At 40.4% G+C, this 19,355-nt stretch overlaps 1 protein-coding gene across 7 annotated transcripts in view; it reads left to right on the top strand.

The window, feature by feature from the left end:
* LOC148022877 (transferases, transferring acyl groups) overlaps positions 1–19,355 on the top strand; it is a 169,687-nt gene that overhangs the window by 94,137 nt on the left and 56,195 nt on the right. For 3 of the 7 annotated variants that reach the window (XM_087695810.1, XM_087695813.1, XM_087695812.1), the window contains 5 exons: positions 4,652–4,761; positions 4,853–4,926; positions 5,029–5,122; positions 17,262–17,351; positions 17,536–17,609. In XM_087695810.1, the coding sequence (XP_087551936.1) occupies positions 4,652–4,761; positions 4,853–4,926; positions 5,029–5,122; positions 17,262–17,351; positions 17,536–17,609 (442 nt within the window). The remainder of the gene's footprint in view (positions 1–4,651; positions 4,762–4,852; positions 4,927–5,028; positions 5,123–17,261; positions 17,352–17,535; positions 17,610–19,355) is intronic. The other 4 variants (XM_087695816.1, XM_087695815.1, XM_087695814.1 and 1 more) reach the window with 2 other exon arrangements.

Genomic DNA, 19,355 nt, shown 5'->3' with positions numbered 1-19,355 from the left:
CGTGAGGGTGTGGACAGCAGAGATTGAGCACCAACAATGTGCAAAAACAAGATTGGACTGAGTGGTCGGCAGCATGTCTATTTATAGATGGATAAGTCTTTCCAAATTGGGTTTTGGATTATGTGATGTAGATGGATAAGTCCTCCCAAATTAGGGTTTGGCTTATGGGACATAGACACTCTCTAGGATCACATTTCTTTTTAATAAAAGTTTTGTAATTTTGAATTTTGGGGCTGTAATTAAGAGTTAATTAAGTTCGTAGTGCATTTTTAGCTCCACAACTTGGACTACATTCTGAGGCCCCACATGAAGGATGACATTCTTAAGAATTTCAACTTGATATACTCTTCACCACTTGTATCAACTGATTGCAAGACAGTGGAGTGAAACTTGCATGAAACCATTACATTGACTATGATGTGACAATCTACATCAGACCATCCGTCACGCATAATGCTGCAACCATACTTTTTTTGCTTCTCTTTGAGATCAAGCAAATCCTTTTGCACACATTTGATCTCATCATCCAATTCTTTAGTGCACAATTGATGGTTTAAAGGGTCCTAGAAGCTTCGGTTAACATTTCCAATTGGTCTCACCATGTCCACAATTTGAGGACTCCTCATCTTGCAATGAAGAATGTCCTCTACATAAAAGGATCTATGAAGGGCAATTGTTGCCTCTTTCCTTGCCTTCACTCATTCCATGAGCATTACTAACTTTGAATCAAGGAACCCTCCCTCACATTAGCTTTGCGCTTTTTAGGCATCATTCCATGTGCATTACTAACTTGAGAGGAACAACCAACCACATTGCTAGTACCACTACCTAGTGCACCTCCCAAATTAGAAACCTTTGCATCCATGCATCCGGTGAACTCATGGGAGCAATTATATATAATCTACAAATCACATCTTTTACTTCTTGGGTGCACCAAAGAACTTATCAACCGCAATTCCCTTTGGCCCCAAGATTTGGGTATGAATATGAGTGGGACCACCATTCCATGAGTGGGGACATATTTGCGTTGCATAGTATGTTGTTAATTCTTCAAAGTTTTCAATACAATGACAAACTCCATTTCTTTTCCTTGCTTTTGAACCATGATGACCCTAGAAAGTGAGAGAGAGCTTATGTAGGTTGTAGAACACGCCAACACAGGAGAGCAAGAGAGGGTGTGTATTGAAGCCAAGCTTTGGAGATGAGGCCGAGTTTAAGCTTCAAATTTCACAACTTGCACAGTGCAGATGATTTGCAATTTGAGGGTGTGCAAAACTAATGTTGGTTATCAGAGGGGGGACATTGCATTTTTAAAAAGAATTGTTGTAGTTTTGAAACTCACCCTAGCAATTAGGGTTGTCTCTGTACGTAGTATGGACTGATCCGTACGGTACGGTACAGTATGGTACGTATCTGTACGATTTAGTACGAAAAAATGGGCACTTTTTGGCCACTCTACTTTAAGTCTACAACTTTCTTTTTTCCTTTCTCCTCTCTTTTTTTTTTCCTTCTTTCTTTCTTATTTCTCCCCCAAGCTTCTCTCTCTCTCCCTCTCTCTCTCAAGCTTCTCACACCCTCTTTTTCTCTCAAGCCTCTCTCTCTCTCAACCTTCTCTCTCTCTCTCTCTCTCTAGCCTCTTCCTCTCTCTAGTTGCACTACTACCACGTACGAAAGGTTTGACACTATACCATACTTTAGGTACCGTACCTTACGTATTAGTACCATAAGGTATCAACTTAATGGATGCATCTTTCCCATTTGAACTGCACTTTGGGACGAGCTAAATGCTCCTCATATTAATATGATTCTCCCATGAGATTAGGTTATTTGAGATTCAAACAATTTCTCTCAACCTTCTCTCTCTCAAGCCCACACTTCTCTTATTTGTATGATCATGCATGTATGATGTATCCACTCCCATCTATGTAGTTATAAGTTGTAGGTAGCAATAGTGCATGTTGTGCATTCCGCATTAGGTTTTGGCATGTTGCCCTCAAGTACTCATCTTATATACTCTAATAGCATTGCTATTTAGACTTGAAATATCTATTCTATTATCTTTTGTCCAAAATAATCAAGTTATTTTTTTTTTGGTCGTACTAATATCGTACCGTACCTTATAAAATCTTAAGGTACCATTTAGTACCGTATTTTATCGTACCATACCGTATCGTACCTTTCGTACCTGACAGCTATGCTAGCAATAGTGTCTCTTCTTTTAAGTTCAAGTATTAAAAAATCCTCCCCCCCCCAAAAAAAAAAAACGACAAGTATGAAAATGCTTATAACATATGTTTGATTTCAAATGTTTGTAAACGTATAGAATGGGGAATCATATGCATATCAATCCAATCTGATCCCAAGATATCTCTCAAGGGTCTATCCAACATGGTTAAGCTGAAATGTCAAGGTAGAGCTGTTTGATGCTGTGCCAATATCCTTTGTATCCTCCCCTGGTGCCTCGAGTAGGGACATGGACCGGTGTGCCATGAGTGGTGTGCTCTGCATCTCTCGTAGGGTGACTCTTTGTGGTGGAACCACGAGTTGGTCTTGGGTATGCTCTAAAGTGTCAAGTGAAGTTGCAGCTCTGAAAAAGTCACTAAGGGTGTGCTGTTCTGGATCTCCAAGGTACTGGCCTATGAATAGTGTGTGGAAGGGCCCTTTGATCTCAAAGTACACTGGGCACCTGCATATGTAGTACTCCTGAGTCTCCAGTTCAAGTTGGCAAAGCTGGCAGATCTGGCCCTTTGGTGGAAGGGAATCTGCTCTGTAGTGACTGTTCTTTATTTGTAAGTGGTGTGAGCATGTTAGTGACAAAGAGCCCATCATGTGCTTCAAATTTGGACCAAAGTTCAGGCAGCCACTTAAAATTGAACGTTTGAAAAGCTCAAGGGTATTCAAATATAAAAAATTTAGTGTGGGTTTTTTGCATCCAAAAAGGGAAAGTGGAACTAGCCACTTTCATCTGTTTCTTCCCTTTTGGGGCTGCATGCAAATTGGTACAGCCATTTTGGGCTACATGCAGCTGGAGAGAGTTTGTTTTAAGATCGGGAAGGGGACTCTTGACTGAGAAGAGCTGAGGAAGAGATGCGATCATCAGCATAGGCATTGTGATAAGAAAGCATCATGGCACCTAGGGAAGCATCATGTTGGTGATTCAGATCAGCATTTGGCTGCATGCCATCTTGTAAGACATTGATCTTGCTGTTTGGATCAGCTCAGGGATGATGGCCATCGTTTTTATCTTACTTTAGCAATGTTTTTGCTGATCAAAGCTGATTAGGGCTGTATGCTGCAGTAAGTGATTCTGCATGTTGTGTAGACATCAGCTTGGGAAGATAACAGATCTGTTTACTGCTGTATGTTTCCTATAAAGGCAGAAATTGGACATGCATGCATTGTTTTAAGGCATGCAATCAGTGTCAGGGTGTGTGCTGAATGTTGATGCGTGTAGATGCTTGATAGGAAGCATTCAAAGAAGTTTTGCGGTGTAGAAGGCTACTGTTTGTGACAAGAAAAGTTGGCAATGCCAAGGAGACCAAGATAGAGTGATTTGTAAGAGCATACAGTAAGGTTTTGAGGGTAAATTATGGACTGATTGTTGCTACTGTTTAGGGTCTATAAGGTGATTTGCCAGATGCACTTATTGTGATTGTTGGAAATAGTATTTTACCCAACAGTGACTGGTAAATATGAGCCTGGAACACATGTCAATTCTTCACTAGTTTAAAAGAAATAATGCAAGGGGTGTTGGTGTTTGGGGCCAACATGTGTCATCTTCTAGTGTTTGAGCATTCTCGCTCCATTGATGTGTTAGTTGTTTGCTGATTTTACAATTTAACTTTATTGTGCTTTTGCAAGTCATGTTATGCAGTATTGTCCTTTAATTTTGTTTGAAAGCCGTTTTGACAATCTATCAAGTACAATGCTTATATAGAGGGTTTTTACTGCAAACAATACCGATTCAATGTGGGATTTAGTAAATCACTCTGTAGTTTCTTATATAAAGAATCTGCATACACCCTTCGGTATGTGCGTACTTTGTGAACAGTTGAACAAATTTCTAGGAGATACCATATTCATTTGGCTGCTGGGTTTGTTTGTAGCTGCTCTTCAAGTTAGGTAGCCACAAAATTACTTTTCCATGCTGCAAACTTCTTGACTAGTAGTTGCAGTTGGAAAGTGAGGCTATCAGCTGTAATGGACAATAGGAAGGTAAAAGATCAGGTATCTGGTTGTGATAGGGAGTTGCATGTGAGCTGAGAGATGTGGATTATGGTGTACATGATAGACAAGGTAATCGTTAGATGTAACTAGCATTTTCAAGTTTGTTTTTTCTTGTGATGAGGCAAACACCAAATGACTCTTTATTTCAAACTAGATTAGGATTGAAAGTCCTTAAGTTAATGCTGTAAGTCATCTTGGTCCCCACAGGCAGTGCATGTAGCTTCAATGGCACTCAAATATGCATGCACTATATATATTAGGCCTTGGGTGGGTTCTAGCCAAAAGAGGTCACATGTCTATATATGGTACCTGTAGCTCAGCTCTTGATAGATTGGCTGTGAACATTTCATGGATTTAAAAGATGAATTAGTATATGTAGTGCTGCTACTTCGATCCTGAGTGGTTATTTTGTTGGCACATGTAGAAGCAACCCGAAAACAAGAAAACCATGCATCGTTAGAATTTTGGAGGAACTTGCGGATGGTAGTTCTGGACTATCTTTTTGTTGTTATTCCTACTCTTGCATCTGTAACGGTATGCATGCAATGGTATATGATTTCTCAACTTCTTTTACTGAGACAACTTTTTATACTTTCATCTCATAGTTTTTGTTTGCACCATGTAGCTCTTTGCAGACCAGATTTATGTTCTTGCAGCTCTTGTTTGCACCACATTAATAAGTCTATTCTTCAGTGTAAGGTAAAACTGCTGGACAACATAGGTTTAAGTACATGATTCACTCAATAAAAGGTGTATTGTTTTTCTGTTTCTTTTCCTTACCATGGTAAATTTTTACTGCAGGAAAGAATCATCAACCATTAGTGTAGACGTGGACAGATTGGATGTAGGGAGAATGTCTTTTATGCAATCAATCTCATCTTACCGATTTATTGTCGTAAGTCTCTGAAACTATTTTGTATAATGCTTTCTCATCTTACCGATTTATTATCATAAGTCTCTGAAACTATTTTGTATAATGCTTAAGTGAGAGAGGGTTCTCTTTCCCATGGTCCATAAGGGGAATCTTCCAAGGAGTTTATCCTAAGGAAGTAGCAAAGGCGTGAAGGGAAGACATTGAGAGGCCATTGCATATAAGGTAGTGGAACAAGAGAGGGTTCTTGTAGAAGTACAGTCAAGTTTTAGCTTGATCTAATCTTTGGAATGCTAGTCAAGCAAAGTTAAATATCAATACTATATGGACTGGCAAGCAAGCTTTTGTTTCTAGAGATGGCCACAGTTCATGTTGCCTACCATTTCCCATAAAGTGCCCTCTGTGTGCTATTCTTCGTAAAAATCATGTATGATGCCTTGTATGGCCATAATATGATCTCCATTGAACTTTAAAGGTGGGCTTCCCTTAGAGAATTTTGGTAACAAGCTTCCATGCCTCTGTTATAAAATGCAAACATATGATATGTATTGAGGAGACTAAGAGCCACACCCGTTAGGAATAATATGTTTTATCCTATGCTTTGTGTCCATCAATAAAGGTAGAGGCTGCTTACACCCGTTGCACCATATGAACTCACCTTTCTCACCTATCAGCCCACTAAACCACCAGCTGAAAGATACCTACCAAAACCACTACCCTAAACCGTCTTTCTAAGCCTATATAAATGCACCCTATGTTACTAATGCTGCAAGTCCTTTTCCAGCATTGTACTTTCACTCTGCTCTCTTGTCATTGCAGATACATTCTTGCCTCTTCCATATTCTCTCCTCTTCAATATTCCAACATCGTATCTTAGAATAATGGAGGTATGCATCTTTGGGCTCCTTTGCTGTCCTGCAATCACATTGAAGAGATCAAAATCTGCTGCTAAACAGGGAGCTATTTGTTGCTGCTGCTCACCTTGTTCAAGTGATCTGCTCTAGATCTCAATAATGGGGTTGCTCTTGTCAGATCTACTAGTATTTGTGGCTATGGAGTTGCTATTCTTACTGATGTGGAGCTTCTGAGGCACTTATTCTTGCTGATTCACGCTGCCAACTGGGGCCCATCTCTTTTGGCCCCTGCTGTACTATTCTTCCTTTGTTGAAACCAGATCTGAGAAGCTGTCATTCATGCTGTTTTACAGGTGCCATTGCTGCCGGCTGCTCACGTCTTTTAAGGCTCCTACTAAAGTGACACCTGCATCTCTGATCAAGACCAATCAGATCTATGTTTATGCTTCTGATTCACATTATTGAGCTGTTGCTACAAGTGATTAATCAAGTTTTTGAACAGGCAATGAGCTGCCAGATTGCGTCCACCAGGGTTGTCACATCCGATGGCGTCCGATGCTAGTATGGTACTAATTGGACTAATAAATCATGGACCTATGTCCGATGAAATAAAAATACATATGCTTAATATTTGGACTTAAAAGTTAAAACATAAACTTAGATATTCAAGTCAAAAGTGCAAAAGAGAGTTGAAATAAGACTCAAGAGTGTAACATGAATAATGAAACCAACAACTTTATTATGAGCTAGATGTGCAATCTCATACAAAAAGTATACAAAAATGGATTGAGATAAAAGCCATCATTCATGGCTCAATCCGAATCAAGATACATGATTACTCTAGGTGCTCATATCACTCTTGGCATCGAAGGTGGAAGCATCCTTGTTGCCGCTTGAGGAGTTATCACCCTCCTCAACAAAATCACCCTGGCTAATGATATTGCCCTTGTCATCATACTTGGACTCTCTAAGCTCTAGGTGAGAGGCAGTGATAGGTATGCCCTCTTGGGCCGAACGAGGAGTACTTCTTGAGTCACTCCCACGCCTTGTGTAGCATCTAAGGGCGCCACAAGCATCACGGGCAGCCGATGTGAATGCTGAAGTGGAAGCCCTATCGCTACCGGCGCGAGGGCGAATAACAACACGGGCACAGCATGCACGAGTGCGAGAGACCCGTCGGTCTATGTCCTCGAGCTCCAACTAAAGCTCCCTAAAGATTTGCTTCTTCTCCAAGTCTCTCTCACGAGTCACACTTTTAAGTGTGCTAGCGGAGAGCTTGAGTGAATCCACATTTGTCTATACATTTAAAGAATGAAAAACTTAGATTAAACAAATGAAACTTCTCTAAATATATTTCATTATCTATGAATAAAGTTATGAACTAAAAAGTATAAAAATTGGATATACGATACCTCTCTTGCCATAGACATCTCATGCATATTGCATAGCATGCATAAATTGGAGCGACAATAAATTAGTCACTCTAATTGTTGTGTGCTAAGCCTATTACAAATTTTGGTGTGCACAAGGGAATAGGCAGACCGATTCCTCTCACATGCACCCGACAAATAATCCTAAACCATGTGAAGAAGAAGTAAGTTTACACTTTAAACTTGCAAGTTGTAACTAGAATTAAATGAAAAAAGAGAAGAGATTTTTAAAGCTATGCAAGAATGCGTAAGGCGACTCTTTGGAGGTGAGGCAATTGGTAGCCAAATGACTCCCATAAAAAAAGGGGCTTCACCAATAATTCTTGCTTCCAATAAATGGTACATGTGAAAGCGGTGCTCCTTTGATTGTTATAGTCGATGAGCTCTTGGAGGAAGGCACCATGGTGCTTTTTTACCAAAGCCTTTGGAAGAAAGGCATCCCGATCGGCAAGGACATTGGTATCCATGAAGAGAGAGGGTTTTTGGAAGGTGGGATGCAAGAGTGCTGCAAACCTATGTATGGGTTGCTTCATCCACTCACATATTTTCTTTGTCAAAAAGAGAATACCATCTCTTTTAGGGGTGGTATCCAAGATATCACTACAATAGGTGTAAGATGATAGAGATTTAGAGAGAGATTTAGAGGTGAAATTCGAAAAGAAAGAGTGTGAGACAATATGAATTATAGATTCCATAGATGCACAATTCAAGGCGTTGTCCATAACAACTTGCACCAGATTTTGCGGCACATAAGATTATATATGATGAAATTAGAATAAATTTGGGAGGTTAAAAGAAAAGAGAGATTATAAAATAATGGATTTAGAATCATTACCTCATGTGTCGATACATGAAGGAGCCTGTGGTTCTCATTCCCCTTGTGCCCGCATCCACCGCTCGTAGGAAGTATGTGCCAAGTGGGCAAGAGATGAGGATGTTGATGATCCCCCTTTTTTTGCGGTCACTCTATCTAGGGGATAGGATCGAGCATCCATACTTCGCCCAATCGGCACGCTCCTCGAGCTCAAGGGACTTATCAATCCTCTGTCTCTCCTCATTGAGTTTCTTGGTATGCATGCCATTGTACGTGACACCGTACCATCCCTCGCATGGACCAACAGCGGCAATGGCTTTTACCATCCGCTTCCATCAATACACTTTGAGAATATAGAAAAAGAGATTGCACTCAATTATGGTGGGTGCAATCTCTATTTCTGCTTGCCTTTGCCTCTCCTTGAGAAAGGAGAGAGGATTGAAAACTTATCCTGTTGCTTGGGCAAGAGTGGCTTGTCTCTTGGGCATAGGTGCACCACTCGAATGGGACAGTTGGAGAGGGATCGTGTTCCACATCCGAGACCTCATGATCAGAAGAGAGCACCTCCTCACTGTAGGGACCGGTTAGGCATGGAGATCAAGACATTGTCGTTGCGCACAGTGAGAGATAGAGAGAGTGAGAGAGAGCAGAGTAGAGAGTGAGCATGTTTTTAGGTACAATGACGAGTTTGTACCTTTAGGTTTTTAGATACATATATATGTGTAAGTACAAGTGCTAAGGGTGTGTTCACACCCGAGCACATTTAAAAGGCACAAGGCCTTTATTCCTAGCAACCTCCCACCTAAGGGCAATGTGCCTTAAGAGGAGAAAAGAATCAGCTAAGTCTAGGTATGTATAAAGCTGAAATACATATATCTATCCAACTCCCATCATCTGTCGCGGCAATGAGCAAACCGCTCTGCTGGAAGACCCTTCGTGAGGTCTATAGGGTTATCATCTGTACGCACTTTGACAAGCTCAATGCTTTTGCTGTCAAGTACATCTCTAATGAAGTGGTATTTCACTTGTATGTGCTGTCTTTGCATGAAAGATAGGATTCCGTGCTAGCATGATAGCACTCTGACTATCACAATGGAGAACAGGTAACTTTGTGATGCCAAGCTCTCCCACAAGACGTGAAAGCCATAGAGCCTCCTTACATGCCTCTGTGGCAGCTACATACTCTACCTCTGTAGTAGACAATGCAACACACTTTTGTAGCTTGGAGATCCAAGAGACTGCTCCTCCTGTGAAAGTAAACACATACCCAGAAGTGGACTTCCTGGAGTTCGCATGACCAGCATAGTCTGCATCCGTAAAGCCAACAACAGATGCCTTCTGCTTTTCAAAGCCGATGCACAACTCCTTTGTGCCTTTGAGGTATCTCATAATACCTTTCACTGCATCCCAATGCTTCTTGCCAGGGGTGGCCATGTATCTGCTAACCACTCCCACTGCAAAGGCAATGTCAGGACGTGTAGTTATCTTGTACTTACTTCCTACACATATGTACACTATAGATGGTGGCCAGCCATCGGTATCACTTTATTTTTTTATTCTTACTATGATAATAGAATAAGGGAACGAAAGTAACACATAATGACTATTGGACTTTCCATGTACCATCTTGCTCTCTTTTGCACCAATCTCCATAGCTCTTGCTTTTTCTTGTACTCTCACTCTTGCTCAATCCTGTCACCTTTCAATTTCTAAGATCAAATTCATGTCTCCTCAAGCATTAAGCATTTCTCAATCTTAACATATCTCCTAACCCAATGGTCATTGTTTGTTGGCTGTTCCTGCAAATTTCCATTTTCAGCATGTTGTCCTGGCATTTCAGTCTGCAAATCAGCATTAAGTGCTTGCTGTCCTGGCTGTTCCTGCACATGTAATGGCTCATTTTCATGGGCAATAGCTGGCTGATCATTTCCAGCATCATTTCGTGCAGTTTCAGGTTCATTTACAGCAGGTAATTGCTGCTGTACAACGGGCACATTTTGCTGTCCAAAAGGTATTTCTTCTCGGAATACAACCCTACGGACCTTCTCAGTCTTTTCGGGCTGTTCGTGCATGCGATCTTCCCGGAAGATAACGTCATTGCTGCGTACTACTTTCCTTTTCTCGGGATCCCACAATTTATACCCCATTTCACCCTCGTCACCATATCCTAGGAAAATTCATTTACAGGACTTTGGCTCAAGTTTACTGCGTTTTTCTTTACGAATGTGCACAAAAGCCTCGCAACCAAACACTTTCAGATGAGTATATGAAGGTGGCTTGCCCGACCACGCTTCTATATCTTGTAAATGTCAACATGGAAAGGCACATCTTAATGTCAATTTGCACATTGCCAGCATTCAATCTACTGATAGTGGAGGGAAATTTGTTTTATGTAGGATGGTTACTATTCGAAGGTAAAAGGGAATGATGGAAATGTATTTCCATAATTTTAATCCTACCTTACTATGATCTTCAAGTTGGAATATGTTTATTTGACATCAGAGGAGAACCATCACCTTTGATCCCATTTGCTACAAGTGATAAGGTGGAAAGAGTTAAAGGGGAAACACATGTGCTAGTTGTTGGGGCTCAAAGCAAAGGGGAAAGCTCAGAGGAAGGGTTTACCTTTATACTATAAGGAGAGGAGGAAACAAGTGGAGATAATCCCCCCTCCCCCCCCCCCCCCCCCCCCCCCCAAAAGGACCTGTTTGGTGACCGATTAATTAAGTGAACGGTTGTCATATCAGCCTCTACCCAAAAACCATGGGGTAATGTAGCATGAGACAGCATCGTACGGACCTTATCTTGTATGGTCCGATTCATATGCTCTGCAACTCCATTTTGGGGCGGATTATGAGGGGCAGTGAGCTCCCTCTTTATCCCTTTGTTGTCACAAAATGCCTGAAAGGCCTTGGACACATATTCTCCACCATTGTTAGAGCCAAGACACTTAAGTGTCTTGTCTTTCTGATTTTCAACCAAAACCAAGAATTTTTGAAACTTATTAAGCACTTCATCCTTGCTACGAATAAGATAAACCCATACCTTCCGTGTAGCATCATTGACAAAGGTGACAAAATATTTCTTTCCCCCTAAAGATAATCCTGGCATTTGACATACATCCGAATGTACTAACTCTAGAAGAGAAGATTTTAAAGAAAAAGACGTTTTGTGAGACGTCTGTGCATGTTTGTCATAAATACAATGATCACAATGCTCAAAATCAGCATAACGAAGACAAGGTAAGTAACCCAAATCATTCCTGTTTGACTCATGTGTCCCAACCAGCCATGCCACAAAGAAACGCTTGGCTGCTCGGTCACGGCAACAACATGGTCACGCACACTAGACACATGAAGTGGATACAAAGTATCACTCTTGCAACCTCTGGCAATAACGCTAGATCCCTTATAGATCTTCAAATTTCCATCACGAAAGGTGGTATGAAAACCATCATCATCTAGCTGCCCTGTACTAATCAAGGTCTTCTTGAGTTGAGGTACATGCCGTACATGTTGAAGTGTAAAGACAGAGTCATACTGAAACCGCACATTGCTAATACCTGCAATGTCACATGCATAGTTGTCCCCAAGATGGACAACACCATGTCGACCCCCTGTATAGGCGGAAAACCACTCATGATGAGAGGTGACATGAAAGGAAGCACCTGAATCAAGAATCCAAGTATGCATGTCGTCATTTGTATCTGCAAGTAAAGCATGTGCACCAAAGTGTGAAGAAACAAAGAGTACGTCACTCCCACCGTCATTGTCATGAGTGACTACATTCACCTCTTCAATTTTTACACTGCTCTTCTTATTCTGATTGTCATTTTTCTCTTCCTTGCTATCATCTGTCTTCTTGCCTTTTCCTTTCTCTTTCTTCCATTTGTAGCAATCATGTTTAAAGTGACCCTTCTTGCCACAATGATGGCATTTAACATCTTTGCCACGTGATTTATTGCGTCCCTTGCCATCATATTTGCCCTTTTGCTATGATCTGCCCCTCGTATGCAAAGCACTGGAAGACTTGCTGGATGCATTGTTCTGCCGATTCATCTCTTCCATAAGTAGAGTACTCTCTACATCAGCATATAAAAGGATGACATTAGAATTGCTCATAGCAGTCCTAAATGTATCCCAACTCTGTGGTAGAGTGCAAAGCAAAAAAGTAGCCTTAAATTCCTCATCAATCATGAACTTCAAGGCAACCGGCTGGCTGAAAAGTTAAACTCACTCAAGTGAGTAGACATTGCTGTACCTTCTTTCATACGCAAATCCATAAGCTTTTTCAGCCAATACACTTTGCTTGCAGCACTCTTCTGTGCATACAGTTCTTCCAGTCTAGTCCATATAGCATATAACTTTGCAACATTATTCTTAGTTTCCTCTAAAGTTTGCAAATGTCTTTCAACGGAGAAGGGTCAAACCCTTTTTTTTGTTGTAAAATAGGGTTTACAACAGAGATTAGTCAAAATCTCCTCCTTTGATGACTAATTTTGTTGGAAACTTTTGAGGAAGATGAGAATAGGTTGGAGGATGAGAGAGAATGCCGAGGAGAGAGAAAATTCAGACTTTCATTGCAAGAAAATGGAATAAATCAACCATAGGCCTTGTCTCGACAGCCATGAAAGCTATCTCCATTGATGGAACATCCTGAATATGATGTTGCTTGGCTGAAATAGTTTTCAAACTATTGTCACTACTATTGTAGTCTCTTTTGGGCATGTGACTAGCTCTTAGAGAGTCTCTTGCTTGCTAGAAATGGCCTATCAACTGTTGCAGTAGCAATAGCAACCTTTACACACACACACACACACACACACACACACATACACAATTTGCACAAGGCTAGAATGACCCTCTCAATACCATGCCCTATGTGCTTGTTTCAAACCATAAAGGGCCTTATGCCCTATGCCCTCTCAATACCATGCCCTATGTGCCTGTTTCAAACCATAAAGGGCCTTATGTAACCAACATGCTTTGCTCTTTGAGTCTTTTTGAACAAAGTGAGGAGGTTGTGTGATATGAACTTCCTCACGTTGATCACCATTCAAAAAAGTAGTCTTCATATCCAACTGATATACATGCCAATCAAAATGGGTGAACAAAGCAATGACACTGTGAATGGTGGTCATACGTGAAGTGGATGCAAACGTCTCATCATAGTCAATCCCATGTTGTAGAGCATACCCTTTGGCAATGAGACATGCCTTGTAGTGATCAATCCTACCATCAGATCTATATTTGAATTTGTAAACCCACTTTGTGCCTATAGTATGCTTGTTAGTAGGCAAATCACATAACTCCCATGTGTCATTTTCATGGATAGAATCCAACTTTGATTGCTCATCTAATGCTTATCCTTTAAAGCATCATGTAAAGAAATAGATTCCTTGTTGTATGTAGCAACTACAAGTACTTGTACAACTAAGTTACCTTGGGCATGGCAAGTGGTTGCTCTAGCTCTACTAGGAAGTTGAATGGATTGTTTGCTGTTCGGTAACATATCCAAGAGTCATCTATGGATTGTTTTAGCTTTCCAAATAGTAGTCCTCTCATTAGCCTCTTTATAATCAACAATGCCTCGATTAATGGGTTGAAAATCAACTTGCTTTTTAACATATGTTTGCTGCTATAAACCCTCAATAGGTTGCTGAAATTGACCAAAATTGGGTGCTCTTTATTGAAACAATGGCAACAAATTGTTCAATATATCCATAGGCCCCACATTGAGCTGATTTTTGCCTTTCATGAAGGGATGACCATTGTGCTCAGTGAATACCATATCTCTATTAACAAAAATCTAGTTTGTGGAGGATTGGTACAAGTGATACCCTTTACTTTTTGCATTGTAACCAATGAAAATGCATTTGACAGCCTTGTCTTGTGACTTATGTCTTCATGGTTGTGACACCAATGCATATGCCAAACAACCAAAGATACAAATGTGTGATACCATTGGCTTCTGACCATTTCAAGTCTCATAAGGCATACACTCAGCCAATGCTTTAGTGAGGTTGTGATTGTATACAGCGTGCCATCTTCATCAAAGTTTGATTCTTTCTATTAGGCATACTGTTTTATAGACGTGTGTAAGGTGTAGTGCATTGATGTTTAATACCACTTTTAGCCAAAAATGAGTGAAACTCATGTGACATGTATTCTCCCCCTCAATTTGTATGAAGTGCAATCAGCTTGTATCCATTGCTATTTTGAGCTAAGGCCAAGAAGGTTTTAAAGCATGTGAACACTTCTGATTTATGCCTCTAAGCATATGTTGAACAACAACGGATCATGTCATCAATGGAGGTAACAAAATACAAGTATTCTTTGATGGATTTGACACGTATGGATCCACAAACATCACTATGCATAAGCTACAGTATGTATAGATCCACTTTTGGCAAATGAAACATTATGCATTTTGCCAAGTGCACAACTCTCATATACATTATGAGTAGGTACTTTCAATGGAGGGAGATCAAGCACCATATTTTTGCTTCTGAAGTGGAGTTGAGATGACCAAATTGAGCATGCTAACTTGGTGTTATCCATAATGGTGGCATCAACTTGTACTGCATCCTTTGATACTCTCCTCTTATATAAATCAAGCTAATATAGGTCTTTGTCCAAAGTGCTAGTGACAACGAGGGCATCCCCATCACTATAGTCATCATAAACATTGCATTGATTCATGTGAAATTTAACCACAGTCAGCACATGCAATGGCTAAAATTGAAAGCCATTTTTTGTTTATGCTAGGCACATACAAAACCTTTTTAAGCATGTTAGTTTTCACATCTATTTCAACAATGGAACAGATTCTAATGCCTTGGATTATATATGTGTGTGTGTATGTGTGCATGTGTGTGTATAGGATCATGAATAATCTCATCAATATCTGTAAGCTACACCGTTATATCCTTTACACGTGTAATGCAAGCATCCATTGAATCACCATCTGTCATGTACTCCATTTCAAGCTGTTTGTGCAAATAGCCTATGTGAGCCTCAGTGTGCACGTGATACAATGAAGCAAGTTTATCCCAAGCATCCTTGGCCATTGTGCATGATTGAATATCTTGCCCATCCCATCTCAATTGATTAGCGATGGGTGGTGTAGCAGGGGTTGGAGTGGAAAATCCACTTGTGAGAGTGGATGAACTAGATGAACCTTCAACATTTTGTGGAGCAAGGCTTGTAGGTCTAACCTCTGAACCAGATACATAGCCCCAAGGTTGTTTGGCAACCAAAACATACTTCATCATGTATGCCCACATCAGATAAATTGTACCATCCAATTTATCAGAGTCCCCAAACATATTTAACAAGTCATTTTGGCTTGCCATTGCTTGTTGCGTAAAACTGCATTTTTCAATACACACTCACATACACACGCACTCATAGTTCTCCAAATATAGCATCATATTGTGTGAGCCGCCCTTAGCAAGGAAAAAACAGAAAGCAAGTGCTCAATTGTGGGCTAATCATGCCAAGATTTGGTGCCAAGTTCCAACTCATTCATAAATTCATTGTACTATTTGATGATATGGATAAAATTATCTCCTAAATGAATCAAGGATTTCTTTAGTTTCTGTGTTTGGAAGAGAGCTCTATTGTGTGAAGAGATCTTTGGTGGGACTAATATGTAGCCATTGGAGCGGGAGATGTCAACAATGTGCTGTGGAAACAATGTATCATTGACCTTGGCTTCTAGGTAGGCTATAGAAGAGTCAAACGATGCTTGGCTTTTGAATTGACAGCTGCCTTATTGAGTGGAACTGCATTCATCTCCTCATGGGAACTTGTAGATCAACAAGAGATTGCCCTAAAACAGGGTTCAAGGTGAGAGTAAAAGGGAAGGTTGAGGATGGAACACTTGGAAGGTGTGAACATGGTAACCATGGAACGTGTTTCACCAGGAGTGAAATGCAAAACATGTTTCACTAAACATTTTAGTATGCAAACGTTTTACTTCCTGTTTCATTCCAAGGGGGGGAAATTTTGCACTAAAAACCTGCTGAATATGCGCATTAATGCATTAGTCTTCACTTAGGATGTACCAAGGGGTGAACTGTTTGAAGGGTGAAACACTTCATGGTTACCTCAGACCATGTGAGGGAGTAGGATGAGATTGGTAACTACAAGTAGTTTTTGACAAGATACCTTCTTAAGTGGAATTGCGTCCATTTGGTCACAAGAAATGATTGCACTAAGAAAGGGTTCAAGGTGAGGAAAAGGGAAGATTGAGCACGGAACATTGGGAGGGTGTGAGGGAGTAGGATGAAAGGCAATGGTAGCTACAAGTAGTCTTTGACAAGGTACCTTATTCAATGGAATTGCATCTATTTGGTCACAAGAGCTTGTAGATCAACAAAGGATTGCAGTTGGAAAGGGTTCAAGGTAAGAAAAGGGAAGGTTAAGCATGGAACACTAAATAGGGTGTGAGGAGAATAAGATGAAAGGTAATGGTAACTTCAAGTGGTCATTGACGATGTCCTGTAGAGCAAATTGAAGAAAAAGGTAGTGGTGGAAAAGATACACATTTGGAGGGATTGCTATATCAAACTCATTGGGGATGGTTTCATCCAGGAAACATGGTACTTAAACGTTCATACATCTTATGGTACACATTGCCATTGGCCAGCTACAAGTGTTCAAACGTTCATACATCTTATGGTACACATTGCCATTGGCCAGCTACAAGTGTTCTTAAGATTAGAAACAATCTCGAATTTAGAGACCAAGATAGGAAAGGTTTTGCATATTTTTTCTTCTTGAGATGAGATAGAAGGACACTATATCTATGTATGCACACTGCCTCCTTAGTGAAGACTTAAAAAGTGCAAATGATCAAAAGAGAAAAGTTCAGGTAAATTAAGGGATTTGAGATCTTTAAACCTGTAAACATAGTGAGCATTAGTGGCTGCAATCAAAGGGTTCACATATGTGATTGAGTTTGAGAAGAAGATTTTTTATTGGAGTTTGCATCCTTTATCTTTCTGTATATATGCTGGTGTTGTTAAATCCATTCATAACATGTTTTTGGGTTTGGTTCAGATGCTGGTGACCTGCATTTCGATCCTGGCTGTAGATTTCAACGTTTACCCCAGAAGATATGCAAAGACAGAGACATATGGGACAGGTTTGGTATGTGTTTCTGAGTTTCTATGTGGGCAATTGAACTTCCCAATATTCGGATGCATTTTAAGAACTTTCATACTTTTTGCTGTGTTTAATTTACAACTGATGCAAGATCTTTGGACACAATAACACATGCACAGTATGCTCATAATTTTAATGGCAAGGCTGTTTATTAGGGTAAATTCTGCAGATGGACGTGGGGGTTGGCTCGTTTGTCATAGCAAATGCCATTGTTTCAAAAGCAGCACGGAACTTACAGCCAATGTATGTCTCTTATTGTACTAAGTTCACTATGCTAAGTGAAACAAATGCTGAAATTTCACGGCTATCTACTAAAGTTTGAGAAATTCAGGTGTTAATGTGACATTTTTGGGTTGCATGACATATCTTTTTGGCCCATAAGTGAGCAGTGGTAAGTCTTCTGAGCTGAAAGTGGTTTAGTAAAAGGAAACATGGCAGACATCTATTCACACGTGTAGTTGTGGATGATAATCTGATGTTGATGTGAATTTTCTTGGTTGAGTTGTAGGCATGTGTTTTATTAGCTGTGTGACCATTGTCTGATGCCACATCTTGACATGTCTTAACTGACTTTTTTCAGTGCTGTTCAAGCACACTTGAACTCCTCAAGTCCTGTAACTTTCTTCCTGCTTGTGATGGTTATTAGTGCAGAAAGACAGTGCATTTCGACAATAATAGCTTGGTCCTGCTGTTTTTGTGGGGTTGTAGAGATATTCTGAAGACGAATGGAAAAGTAGGCACTTGTTTTCTGCTGCATAGCCAATTATGGAAAGTGCAAAACCTAAACAGGGTGTCCTTGCTGTTCAACTCTTTCTTCTTTCTTTGTAAAACTGTACAAGATTGTTTTAGATCTCTATAGGGGCTGGGCAAAAAAAATAGATGGACTCAATTGTCAGAAGCATGCGGAAGAAAAATACAAAACAAAATGAAGGCAACAAACTGATCAATGAAGAAGGCTGGACATGATGCAGCCCTGCAAGAGGTACAACATCTACCAATACTGAGTGAGCTGAAGAGTGAAGATTCCAACAAAGATAACGAAAGTGTATAATAGTGTGTCACAAGAATGGCAGGTTGCCATATGTAGGTAACATGACCGAGGGACGTTTTTTTGGACTGGGCTTTTGTGAAACTGGTTGATTTCTTGAAGCAATCAGCCAATTAGGTTTATCACAAAATGGTTGAGGATAAGAGACCAGTGACGGAGAAAGCAAATAAAGTTTGTTCTGCTTCGATAGTAAAGCTAAGTGGTGTGATCGGTTACTTCAATTGTGGAGGTCTAAGCTTCCTTACCAAGGGAAATTTTTATATGGAGGCTTCTTATCAAGGGTCTCCCTATAGGGGATATGCTGCATGGTCGCACCTAGATGTGTCTTCTGTACAACATGTAATGAGACTCCTATTCATCTTTTTATCTCTTGCCCAATTGCTAGATAGGTTTGGATTTCATTTCCTGAGTGAGCAGACAATCATCCATTCTCCTGCCCACTGGCCAAGAAGATCTGGTCTGTGCTGTTTGACATTTTGAGGGCTGTGGTGGGTCCTTCCCTCCATCCATCAGATTGGGTCTTTGGCAAGGCTAAATATCCTACTCTGGCGCAGCCACATATGAAAACATTATTTCATTTTCTTAGATTTTGGGCTGTTGGCAAAATTGGGTCAATTGGAATGCTTTCATCTTTGATTCTACCTCCAGGGTTCAAGGTTGTCTTGCTAGGCTGAAAGGTCTTCTTCATTGGCAGCTGGATCTTGTTTAGCATGTTGGTTTTGTCCTTGAGGATTTAGTCCCTTGGCTGATTAATACAATTGGCCATTGAGAGAGAGAGAGAGAGAGAGAGAGAGAGAGAGAGAGAGAGAGAGAGATTTTTTTACGAAAAAAAAAAGAGAGAGAGAGATTTCAGATTTGTAGGCATCTACCACTTTCAGCATTTCAGTTTTCAGCGTGTGCATTTTGGACAGCATTTGTGCCTCCTGTGTGGAGATGAGCGC

Source organism: Lygodium microphyllum, chromosome 16 (genome assembly GCF_053477565.2).
Source record: "Lygodium microphyllum isolate KBCC chromosome 16, Lygodium_microphyllum_v1.1.10, whole genome shotgun sequence".
In the NCBI taxonomy this organism is placed as follows: Eukaryota; Viridiplantae; Streptophyta; class Polypodiopsida; order Schizaeales; family Lygodiaceae; genus Lygodium; species Lygodium microphyllum.
The sequence above is the reverse complement of the archived record's forward strand: the minus strand, read 5'-3'. Positions and strand labels throughout refer to the sequence as shown.